Source organism: Camelus ferus, chromosome 29, assembly GCF_009834535.1.
Source record: "Camelus ferus isolate YT-003-E chromosome 29, BCGSAC_Cfer_1.0, whole genome shotgun sequence".
Lineage (NCBI taxonomy): Eukaryota > Metazoa > Chordata > Mammalia > Artiodactyla > Camelidae > Camelus > Camelus ferus.
The window spans coordinates 3,134,811-3,148,311 of NC_045724.1; the positions used below are offsets into that span (position 1 = coordinate 3,134,811).

Here is a 13,501-nt window from a genome sequence, read left to right on the forward strand (position 1 = left end):
CCATTCTCAACTGGGAAGCCTAGACTTTATTAGAAACAAATGGGTTCTCAATTTGAAAACTACTGGGTTCAAAGTTAAGTAGTTTCTTAACTGCAATTTTTACAGCCTGTAATATACTAAGTTGAAACAGCATGTGAAGATTCCTAAAATTATTGACCACAGTTCCCGTAGAAACCTTCCTTAAGCTGTCTTTAAACCTTTCCCTCACAACTAGAATGTGATCCTATACCTTACCACGACCTGCTGACTCTTACATCTTCTTACCACTGTCCACTTGCCCCACAGCCAAAGAAGTACCTCTAGGATTTCTCTAGTCTATCACTTCCAGTTATTTGTTATTTCCTCACTCATCTGAAATAGTCATCAAGTTTCCTGTTTTTGTACTTAATTGTGTATTGTCTCCCTCTTATCTCATCAGAATATGAACTGATGTGATGAGGTTTTTTTTTTTTTCAGGTGTCATTCCCCTAGCACCTGGAAGAATGCCTCAATAATGCAGGTGCTCAAAATTATTTCTTAACAGACCTAATGATAGGTGGATAAAGGGATGATGAGTGGATGAATCTGGACATCCTTTACTGAATGCTTATTTGCAAATATAGAAGGTGGCAAAAAAATGCCTTCCTCATCTTCCCTTGAACTATCCATTCTGATCAAGCTACATGCATTTATCTTCTGAACTGGATGCTGTAAAATGATGTAGGCAACATCTCAGTCACCAAAGGCTTTGGCAAACTATCTAATTTTATTTTATTGTTCTTGCTTTATTCTGATTTTTCAACCCCCTTGCAAGATATTCACCCATTTTTCCACATCAATTTTAATCCCATTTCCTGATGTTGTGTTTCCCAGATAATCTTCTCTGGAGTCCTAATTCCTGTTCTCCAGTTAGGCACTCCTGATTCTTGCATCTGACCTCTTTGATTCACCAGCCGAGTACCTGCCACCTCCCTATTCACTTTCTAACCCAATCTGCTCTCAAGTCCCAGCAAAGCCTACATTCCCAGAGCACCTTAATTCTACATCTCTATAGAGGCCATTTGTTTGGATATTTGTTAACTTATCTTTAAATATTCTGTAATTTTTTTCAAATCTGTCTTATTTTACCAAGTCCAATAAACTACCAACACATAAACATTATTGTAAAGAATGAATGAGCCTATCAGAAAAGTCTAGCACAACTGCATAGAACAACATACAACATAGGAGCCCCGGGAGGTACAGAAATATTACATGTTAATATTTTATGTTAGGAGTCCTTTCCCTACATAATATCCTGAATTTTTAGCCAACATATAAATAAATAGTAAACTATTAAATTTTACAGAGACAGAGCAAATTCCTCCTCCAAGAAATCTATGTATCTTTTACCAACATCTTTCCAATAGATCCAAGGCTGAAAATAGATGGACGTAGAGTTATGAATGCATTTCCTACAAGCAAGTCAGGGAAGCATTTAGGAATTAGAACTAATTTCAGTTCACATTGAACTCCTAATAAATGGTAGCCACAAGCAATTTTGTGGAATTTTATACATGCTAAGACATTACAAATTAAAGAATGAAAGTTTTGTCTTACATGTTATAATGCATTTCATTTTTTTTCCTTTGAGACCTTGGATGGTTTCTAACCTGACATTTCAATCTAATAGCCCTAATTCAGTATCTATGCTATAGCATCCTAAGAAAAGAGGAGCTGTGTAATGCTTGCACTGAATATAAAGAATTGCTTATTATGAATCTCATGCCTTTGGAAAAGAAGACCATTGTGATCATCTTCAAGTAGATTTACCGATAACTGCAAATATTTCCTGATGAGTTTTCGTCAAATTTTGGTGGATGTTTATCTGACATAATCTATTGAGGCTAATGTTGATTATTGATTTTTCTAACTTTTTGCTTTCTCTTTGTAAGGTACTAAGTTCTACTTAGTTTTCTGTGTGTTAATAGACACCAGACAGTATAGGGCATTTGCTATGTTCTAGAAATATGTAACTAAATTTTAAGCTGATTTTGAAATTATTTTGCTAGGGGATTTTTAAGTGCAGTGTTTTTTTTTAAAGAGGTGAATTTATGTTTCTGCCATCTCTTATATATATGAAGTTCTTATAACAAAAAATATCCAAAAATACTTATAAATATTATGCTAAAACTTAACATATGCCTTCTTTATACACATATATTTTCTTATTCCTAAATGTGCCTTGCACTTCATCTTGAGTAGATTTCTAAACATTAAGAATAAAAGAATGATCATGAAAAGCACATTCATTTCATGTCCTAGTTTGGAAACTTTTACTTTTCTAAGAAATTCCCAGAAAATCTTGCCTTTTTGCCAGTTGTTTGACTCAGGGTAGAAGCTTTCTAGTTGCTATAACAAACAAACCAAAATCTTGGCTGCTTAATTCAACATATGTTCGTCACTTGCACAGAGTCTAATACAGATGCTCCTGGCTGAGTTATTCGTATGGGCAGTCCCATCCCAGGGCCCAAGTTCCCACCGTCATGTGGTTCTGCTGTCTTGAAGCACTGCACTTCCAGACAGTGAGTGAGATCATGAAATATGACATCTTTCATGGCCAGGCTATAACAGTTTCCCTGTACTTTATTAACTGGAGCCAGTTACATGGCTCCGACCTAACAGCAAAAGAGACTGAGGAATTTAATTTTCCTCTGTGCTTAGAAAGAGAGAAGAGAGAAGACGAGCCTCTAGTCCGTCTCTGACACGCAGGCACACTGGTCTAGAAGGTGGTAGAGGTAGTCAATATTGACAATGGGAGCAAAAGTCCTCAGTGATAGTTTCTTTTACTTAAATTGTCCTATTAGGGTCTCGGGTTAAGGAATCAGATTTTAAAATGTAGTATTCTTATTATTTGTGCATAACTCTGTAAATAGAAATGATTTTATCTAATTACTCACAAGACACATTTTGCTCAGTTAAATGCTTTTGTAAAAAATGGAATGATAGTCAACATTTAGCAATCAGGCAAGAATTATATCAGAAATATTCTTCAGAAACAGTGTGGCACATTACAAGACAGATGAAGTGCAGAGTAAATATTCATTTTACTGTGTTTCAGTGGCTATAATGCATGTTGTCTGTAACTATCATGTACATATTGATGGGGCGCAGTACGGCCTACATTTTGATTTTCTTTTTCATGAATTATCTGTAAGGGATCAGTATTGTGCAGGGGATTAGTCTTGCGGGTAAATAGCCAGAAGGTAAAAATACTTAACTACGAAAGCATGTTTGGAATTATCAGAAGCTGTACCACTGAATTAATCAGATACAAACTATTTTAGTTTCCAATAATTAACCAACATTTTTGTAATATAAATATTCAAACTTATCAGGAATACAATGCAGTTATAAGTTTATAAAATAAATTTGTGTACATATAGATTTGAAGTCTTTCTAAAAATATTGAAACGTAAGTTTTACAGAGAAACTTGGCCTGAAGTTTTATGTGAGCTAATTCTAAAACCATGTCTAAGAAATATAAGATTTTCATCAATCTTTAAGTTGGCTTGAACTTGATAACTGATTAGTATTGTAACTTCTGCTAAATCAGCGAGACACACTGGCATGGCTCGGTAATTTTCTATTAGCCAAAAAACTATAATAATTTCCTTCCATTTATAGAAAATTACAATTATGAAGCATGCAAAATATATTCTAAGTGAAGATACTGCATTACCTAAAATTTTATATGACTTGTCAAAATTTGCTGAAAATAAATTCATGATTAAGGCATCATATAATTAATCAAAACTATGAAAGTTAAGGACTAAAACTGAACTAATTATTATCAGAATGCTTCATGTCCAGGTAAGCAAGAGCTGCAGCATGAACTCCATTTGTGATAACGTGTGAAAGCCAAGATTCTACCCGGCGGCATTTCAAATTGTATTATTTGTATTCAGGGTCACATATCTATTTTAGTATCACCTATGTTGTTGGTGGCTTCACCTAAATATATTGAACTAATGCTTCTATAATTCTGTGTCAGTAGAAGTAGTACTGGCCATCAATCATCGTCTTCAGAAAAGTCTCGTTTCCAACAATGCTAACAATTTTCTTGAGAGAAAAATACCAGCCAATGTTTAAGCCCATTAATTAAGAACATATGCAAACCCTGCCTTTCTTTACTGTTGAAATAATTCATCTATCTACTCCTATATCAGATACTTGATGGCATTTATGTATTTTTAAAACTTAAAATCTATAGAAAGAATCCAAGATAAATATATGACCATAACTAAAAATTGGTTAAAGTAGCAGAAATGAAAAAATAAGGAGGGTAAGGAAGAAATAATAATGAGTTTATCTAGGTAAAGGAAGCTATCACAATTAAAGGCAAAGGTAACATTATGCTTTCTAGCAATCTAGGAAAAGTGGAAATTATCATGAATTTTACTGCCTGTTAAAAGGAAGCATGCCATTTCACACAAAGAGAGAAATTTGTTCTGGAAACCTAATGAAAAATTAACATATGTGAATTGATTGACCTTAAATCATTAAAAAAAATTTCTATGAAATAGTTTAAGAATTTTAATAATGGATATATTATTTATATGTAAGTGCATAAGAGAATGAAGGAGACCATATATTGGTGGACAAAAAAGGTATCATGTAACCAAGAGCTATTGTTAGATTGACTGATTTTCAGTGTCATCAGTGTTTATAAAATCATAGGTTCTTTCCCACCTATCATAATATTAAGAAAAAAAAATCCACTTGGGGGCACCATCAAGAGGAATCCTAAACCAGAAAACTAACCCAGATTTATGAAAGTGTTTGAAAATCAGTGGGTTTATTAACAAATATTAAAAAGTATTTACTGCTTATCCAGGAAGGATGTAGGTGCTATGGGATATAAAAATGAACAATGGCATATTCCTTGCCCTAAAGAAATTTATAATTGAATTACCAAGATAAGACATAAACAATGATTGAACTGAAAACTGTAGAATAGCCATTCTATAAAAGCAACATGTAAAAACAGTAGAAGAGTGATATTCAGTGCAGCATTCTTTGTTACTTTAAATGAGTCAGCATGTCAAGCACTCAACGCGATCTAAAGTCACAAACACAACTTTACAAAGATGGAAAGATCTATTATATCCTGGCATTTACTGAGCATCCATTGATGCTCAGTAAACAAAACTGGAAATTGCTATCTTTTCAATTGAAAGTTTATTTCTATTGCCTGGGGAGACTTCCCAAAGAGGAAAAGAAATGGCCATGCCTGAGTACAAGGAATGTGAGCTGTCAATCAGTTAATCAAGAAAATGCCCCCTAAGCCAGGATACAAGGAAAAACAAAGAAGCAGGGCCATTTTTCCTCTCTTGGGTTGGCCCCCTCCAAGTTCTCGGGGGTGTACTATATGTTACTACCTTTTTACTTCTCTAATAAAATCTTCTGTTTGTATCATGCTTTTTGTCTTTCATTAAAAATTCATTTTTTTTTTTTTGGGTGACTAAGAACGGAGGTAATTTTGATTCCCCTTCTCCCGGTAACATAACAGTTAAATACAAGATATTTATGTATTTACCAAAGAGGTCCTTATCTTCAATTATGGCCATCTCAACGCCGTTCCCAGTGACCACTGTGCATGTAAAAGGAACTTGAAGAAGAACGCTAATCTCACCAAAGGACTCCTTTTCCTGAAGTGTACCCATATAAACAAGTTTTTGAACTTTTTTCTGTAAGAGATACAGATCATTGCTGTTTAATGAAACCCCTTGCATATGATGGATAAATATGTTTACTATCAGAAAGTCACTGTTCACAAATGATTTTGGTATATGGTAGTTAAAATAATTTAGCAGTTTCATGCAAATCCGAGAAAACATTTACTTATATGTGTATTTAAAATATATTCGGGCAAGAATAAGTTGATAAGACAACTTCAGCTTGTCTAAGATAATTGAAAGCACTGTCATTTAGTGATCTACAAGTTTAATGTTTTAATCCACCAAGATGCTTAGGAAATACTGAGCTCATTCCATTTTGCAAGGTCCTAGGCTGCTGTTTTATAAGCATAACTTAGCTTACTATGTTTTGTGAATGACTGTTTGTTATCTCAGCCCCTGTTGCAAGGCACACTTGTTGGACGAACAGAGAAGAAGGAAATAAACAGAGTGTGCCAGGAATGGAACTGATGAGATTAACTGCAAAAAGGTGAAATTCTACCCTGACTTTTCTGTTTAAATAAAATTAAAAAAAAGAAGTGGAAAGTGTGTTTGATTCAGGAAACCAGCAATTTAGGTCCAAATTAGGAACTTTGTGGACAATAGCCTACAGTATTTTCAGTATGCATGGTTCTGGAGAACAAGTTGAAACTCATAATTATCTTCTGAGGGAGAGCTCAACAGTATTGAAACATGGATGAGCTGGTGAGCAGTAAGATTGGGAAAAAAAAAATTGAATGTAGCCCTCAGGGTAGGAGGGTGACAGGAACTCACAAGAAGGGAAAGTCTTTACCAAGTATCCTGGAGTCAAAAGCCAATATCTAAGATATGTCACTGATATGAATGGTGAATCTTTACACTGAATATGACTAGAACAGGAGAATTCAATGACATCGGCATATTAAATTGAATTTCACTGAAGACTCCTGACCAACCGAGATGAATTAGTTCTAACTTTTCTGTCACTATGCATTAATGTTTTGCTTATTCTTGAATTTCATAAAACTGGAATCACACAGAATGCACTCTCCTGGTTTGACTTTTTACCCAGTCTCATGCTTTGAGATTCATCCATATTCTCATATGTATCATAGTCTCTTTTTATTGAGGCATGACATTTCATTGAATAAACAATTCCAAAAATTTTCTATCCATTCAACTGTCAATGGGCATTTGGATTATGTACAGTTTTTGGCTTATGAAGATTCATGTAAGTCTTTCTGTAAACACATATTTTCATTTCTCTTGAGTAAATATCTAGAGTGGAATTTCTGGGTCATGTGTTAAGGGTATTTTAGCCAATTTGATATGCATATAGCAGTAGCTTGTTGTGGTTTTAATTTGCATTTCTTTGTTAAATAAGGATGTCCAGAATCTGTTTAACATGCTTATTGCTCATTCCTAAGTCTTACAACTTAGCATGTCTAACAACTTATTTTACATTCCTATATCTTACAACCCATAAAAAGAAGAAAAGAAACACAGCAAAAAAAATCCAAAAAAGTTGATGAGAAATTTTACAAAAAAAAGACAAATAACAATTGTCTAATAAGCACATGACAATATGTTCAATAATTCCTATTCATTAGGGAAGATTAATTGATTAAAAAGAATACATGAGTTTAAAACTTACCACTTTTTTTGATTGTGGTTTGGAAAGTCCTACAATATTTCTATAAATCTTACAGTATCCAGAATTAATATAAGCCACAAAGGAGATTATATTTCCACTTTCCACTATCACTGAAAACAAGAGAGATAATTCATTATTTCACACATTTTTCTATAAGAAATTATTTTAGGTGTTATGGCAATAAAAGTTGACATATTTAATTCAACAACTATTAATAATAAATTTCCCATTGGGTGCCACTTTATAGGCAATACTCGATATACGACAAAAATTTACATCTGGTATTTATATCTACAACTAATACAGAAGTAAACATTGATAAAGACTTTGGCAGTAAAATCAATGGTGAGCTAGTAATCTGTCTGGTTCTAGAGAGAGAAAGAGGAGTGTGGGGCAAGCCCCAAATCAGAATTTGCTGATTTTTACAGTAAAGATATTTCTACCATGGTTAGTTTCAGACTGCTAATGGTTTTAACAACTGGTTCAAAAAAAAATCCCTGAATACCTAACCTTCAGATCTTCAGAACTCAAAGTTATAATAAAAACATTAAAAGGTTATTTGTCATTAATCATTTATTTTGCTAAAATAAAAATTTACGGTGACTCTTCTACTGTCCTAACATCATGTTTCTCACAGTCAAACAGTGATACTATAAAGTTATCTTCAAATATTGTTATAATATATGTAGAATTATCTGTAAATTGTATATAGGCATGGAAAATGCATTTCATAGATTCTACTCTTCAAAGCAAAGAGCACTCTTTTAAAAGGTTCTATGATATTAGAGACTGATTTTACTTCTTTCAGTCAATCAATAGGACATAAAGGAAGACATAGGGGCTTCTGGCAATTGTTACAGCTAAAGAAAAGGATGCACTTAGATAGCAAAGAAACCCATTATTCTTAGCCTGCAGAGATGCACTGTTGGAAATCTCCTCTTCAAAGTCAAACCTTAGATAGCTCATAGAGAAGCGTATATAACATTAAAGAGAATAAGGATCATGGCAATTTGTATTAAAGGCAAGATAAGGGGGGAGGGTATAGCTCAGTGGTAGAGTGTATGCCTAACATGCACAAGGTCTTGAGTTCAATCCCCAGTACATCCATTAAATAAATAAATAAATAAATAAATAAATAAATAAATAAATAAACCTAATTAGCCCCCCCAAAAAAACAAACTAAGTATGAAAAAAAATAAAGGCAAGGCAAGAATGGAAAAGTGGAACCACTACAGCAAAACCTATGAGGCAATCTCACCCCTGAGGAGGGACATTTGCTGCCAGAGTAATTGTCTATGGCCTTTATACTAATCATAGAAAATGTTTATTTTAATGAAGACAATACAGCAAAACCCTTTTCATCCAGGTAAGCAGGGTGAATTTAATGACATTACAAAAAAATGTGTCTCATCATAGTTCAATAAGAAATTTTAAATATTATTTTTGACTAGAAAATTAATCACTCCCATTGCCTTAAAAAAAAAAAAAACTTCACACCTCTCTCGTGTTATTTTTTTTTAAATTTCACTCATGCAGCCTCTGATCCTGCTTCCCATTACAAAGGAACGTATATCAGTAATGCTGAGATAAATATCGTCATCTCTATACCCTTTCCTTGTGGGTTACATAAAAAACGACAAACACCACAGAAAGAGTCAAAGGTTTATAATACAATCTTAAATGAAAAAATTTAGTCACGGACTATGTAGATGAAATTTTATTCATTAATATTTATAAATCATCTTCATTAATATTTAGGAAATAAATGGTTGATTTGTATTTAAAAATTAGGTTTTAAAGAGCCTCGTCAAAACTCAGATTCCTACTCTAAAACCTGAAAGCATTGGACCATTACGAAAAGGACAAACTTGATTTTATCTTCAAGGTAAATAAGGAGAAGAACACCAGAAAGATTGATGCACAGTGAATAGCAGGTATTGTTATTGTTTCTTTCTTTCTGCTGTTTATCATATGCCAGAAAATAGTCACAAATCTAATAAAACTATTTTATATCAATTCTCGGATCAGTTAGAAGAAGTCATGATAAAGAAGGATAATTCCCAATTGGCCATTAGCATCAGCACTGGGACGGTTAAGTTCTCAGTTTAAATGGAAACTAGTGATTAGAAAGATTGTTAAAGGACATCTTCTTAATTGAGATAAAGTCAAGCCCATTAGTCTAGCAGAGCGAAACGCAGTTCTGGAGTAGAAGTGTATCTGAGTATTGGGAAGACTGATGCAGCTTCAAGCAGGACATGCATTACCTAAATGGATACTAGTTCTCCCTGTAAAACTAGACTACTCATAAAAGAACAACATAAAAGAATAATGCTAATGAATGCTATTTTGAACTTTACCTTAAATATTTGGGGAAGTATTTTTGGACATGTTTACCTTATAAATATACTCAGTTTGCTTTTTTAATGTTAAGAAAGATACTGGTTAGAAAAGACTTTACATTTGCTGAATATTTCTGGAAAGGTTCATACTAAAGAAACTTTAACCCATATTAAATGCTACTTCTTTATTATTTAAAAATATATATTTATATGCAGATAAACAGCATGTATGACTAAGCAGAAGCAAATCCTGAATAGAAATGCATGTCAGAGAAAATTATCATTGATTAATTATCTAATTTCCTTCTGAATTCATGGCATATTAAAATAGGTCATTCTTCTAACAAATAAGTACTATATGTAAAATACCCTCCTGCATATTAAGTACTTGCCACTTCACATGAGAAATTAAAAAATAAGTGGACACTTCTCTAAGCTCACAAATATGAAATTTGGAAAAACAGTTATATTAATTATTGATAGAGGAAGACTGAAAAATATGGGTGGGAGAAATTTAAATTTTCAACATGACTCAGAAACTATTTTAAGAAAATAATTTACCAAAATAACACATTTATGGAATCATTTCACAGAAAACAGAGAGTATGACTGATTACTCACTGCAAAATAGGACAGATGAAGGAGGTTGGTGTCAGGGTTCCCCCACCTTTTCTCTCCTCCCCCACTTTCCCCCATCTTCCCCTCCACTCTCCAAGACAGGACAAATGCTAGGGCTTGGAGCCATTTATAGGTCAAGGCAGATGGGATTATGGAGATTTGATGCCCAGCCTGAGAGCCAAGAAAGCCATACCCTTACCTCAACTCTGTCACCAGATTCAAATATTAGGTCAAATTTTGCCCTCTCAATGAAATCTACCATTTCCAGTCTATTTTATCCTACAGTTTAATCTGCTTTTCCCAGTTCCCTTATCCCACTCTGCTTTTTGCCCCATAGTTTTGTTACCAACTAACATACTAATTTACTGATTTATTTCTTGTGCTTACCGTGTATTAGATCCTCTAGGGACTAGAATGCAAGCTCCATCAAGACAAGAATCTTTATCTTTTCTTCACTCATGTATCTGCATAGTAGCCACTCAATAAATATTTGTTGAAAATGAAAGATCTCAATATTAAATGGCAATTTCCCTCAAAAGATTAACTGAGCACAAAAGCAAGCTCAGAATATGATAGCTTAGGCTTTTATGAACCAAAGCAGCTTAACTGAAAATTTTGGATAAAATATTTTTAAATATATGAGGTGGTAAAAGGAAAAAAAAATCACAAAAAAAATGAATAAAAAGAAAGTGCAGTTACAGGGGTTAGAAAGCCCTAGAGCCAGTGGCAAAGTCTATCTGAGGGATCAGATGTGGACATCCTCCTTCATAAAAGCTCAGAGAGTAATATTCTTGGGGGGTGAACTGGAAAAAGCCCACCTCAGAATCACAAAAGACTCAGAACTGCCAAAGAAATACTGAAGGAAAAGAATAAAGTTGGAGGAATAATCCTCTTAGGCTTTAGACAATACTACAGAGACACAGTAATCAAAACAACATGGTAATGTTACAAAAACAGGCATATGGATCAGTGGATCAGAACAGAGAGCTCAGAAATAAACCCACAGACTTTTGGTCAATTAATCTGTGATAAAGGAAGCAAGAATATACAATGGAGTAAAGACAGTCTCTTTAACAAATGCTGTTGGGAAAACTGGACAGCTAAATGTAAATCAATGAAGTTAGAACATTCCCTCACATCATACACAAAAATAAACTTAAAATGGCTTAAAGGCTTAAGCATAAGACAAAGCACTATAAACCTCCTAGAAGAAAACAAAGGAGAAACATTCTCTGACATAAATCTTAGCAACATTCTCCTAAGGCAATAGAAATAAAACCAAAAATAAATAAATGGGATCTAATTAAATTTATAAGCTTTTGCACAGCAAAAGAAACATAAGCTAAACAAAAAGACAACTTACAGAATAGAAAATATTTTCAAAAGATGAGACTGACAAGGGCTTGATTTCCAGAACAGCTCATACAACTTAATAAGAAAAAAACAAACAACTCAATCCAAAAATGGGCAGAAGACCTAAACAAGCAATTCTCCAATGAAGACATACAAATGGCCAATAGGCATATGAAAAAATGCTCAACATCACTAATTATCAGAGAAATGCAAATCAAAACTATAATGAGGTATCACCTCACATGAGTCAGAATGGCCATCACCAAAAACTCTACAAATAATAAATGCTGAAGAGGGTGTGGAGAAAAGGGAGCCCTCCTACACTGCTGGTGGGAATGTAGTTCAATGCAGCCATTATGGAAAATAAGATGGAGATTCCTCAAAAAACTAAAAATAAATGTATCCTATGGGTCAGCAGTCCCACTCCTGGGCATATATCCAGAGGAAACTCTAATTTGAAAAGATACATGCACCACAATGTTCATAGCAGCACTATATTCAGTAGTCAAGACATGGAAACAAACTAAATGTCCATAAACAGATGACTGGATAAAGAAGTTGTGATATATTTATATAATGGAATACTACTTGGCCATAAAAAAGAATAAAATAATGCCATTTGCATCAACATGGATGGACCTGGACATCATCATTCTAAGTGAAGTAAGCCAGAAAGAGAAAGAAAAATGCCATATGATATCACTTACATGTGGAATCTAAAAAAAAAGACAAATTAACTTATTTACAAAACAGAAAAAGACTCAAAGACATAGAAAACAATCTTATGGTTACTGTGGGTGGGGGAGGGTAGGGGGTGGGAAGAGATACATCGGGAGTTCTAGAATTGCAGATACTAACTACCATATATAAAATAGGTAAACAACAAGTTTCTACTGTACAGCACAGAGAGCTGTATTTAATATCTTATAGTAACCTATAATGAAAAAGAATATGTAAATGAATATATATATATATGTATGTATGTCTGAACTGTCATGCTGTACACCAGAAATTGACACAACATTGTAAACTGACTGTACTTTGATTAAAGAAGAAAAGAAAAGAAAAATCCCACCCACCTCACAAAGAGAGTTCATGAAAATGTTTTCCTCTTAGCTGTGGTGCTAAAAGGAATGGAAAAAGAGAAAAGAAATTCTCTCTGAAAATTCTTAACCATGATCATGTTATTGGGGCTAGAATCTACACCATCTAGAGACACTAAATATTTTTAATCATAGTGTTGTTTTTACAAATCTAAATGCCTGGAAAAAATGCTTTCTGGATATGTTAATGTTTATCCAGGCTTCAAAGATTTCCCACATATATGAAGATACTATTTAGGGAAAGTGAGCCCTTAATAAAATATACATTACCATACACACACACACACACACACACACATATAAATATATACAAAAATTAAATTATGCATAAATATGGTACATATTTTATATATTACCAAATGTATTAGCAAACCATTAATTATAGTCACCACTTTATTATAAACATAAACATATATATATACCCACATTACTATAGATATTTTGAGTATACATGTACACATGACACATACCAGACCGTGAAATTATGAAATAGAAAATATAAAGTAAAATTACACTTGTAAAATACAAGAGATTCTTAGAATTAATCAACTTGATTAGCCAAATTAACCAAATAGAATATCAGAAAAACTATAGTCAATCCAAACAAAAATATTATCAAGTGTAATATATGTTCAACTAAAAAACTAATGCTATATCCCCAAATTTTACCAGTAAAGTTAAGTTAAGCATTACATGATTTGTTTTGCATTTTAATTAAGGCCCATGCATTTAAATATTAGTTTATTTGAATCAAAATTT

General features: G+C 33.2%; 1 protein-coding gene across 1 annotated transcript in view; it reads right to left on the minus strand.

Annotated features, from left to right (window-relative positions):
• CNBD1 (cyclic nucleotide binding domain containing 1) overlaps positions 1-13,501 on the minus strand; it is a 230,433-nt gene that overhangs the window by 13,546 nt on the left and 203,386 nt on the right. The window contains exons 10-11 of the mRNA XM_032469909.1: positions 7,330-7,439; positions 5,524-5,708 (exon numbers count right to left, since the gene is read on the minus strand). Of these exons, the coding sequence (XP_032325800.1) occupies positions 5,524-5,708; positions 7,330-7,439 (295 nt within the window). The remainder of the gene's footprint in view (positions 1-5,523; positions 5,709-7,329; positions 7,440-13,501) is intronic.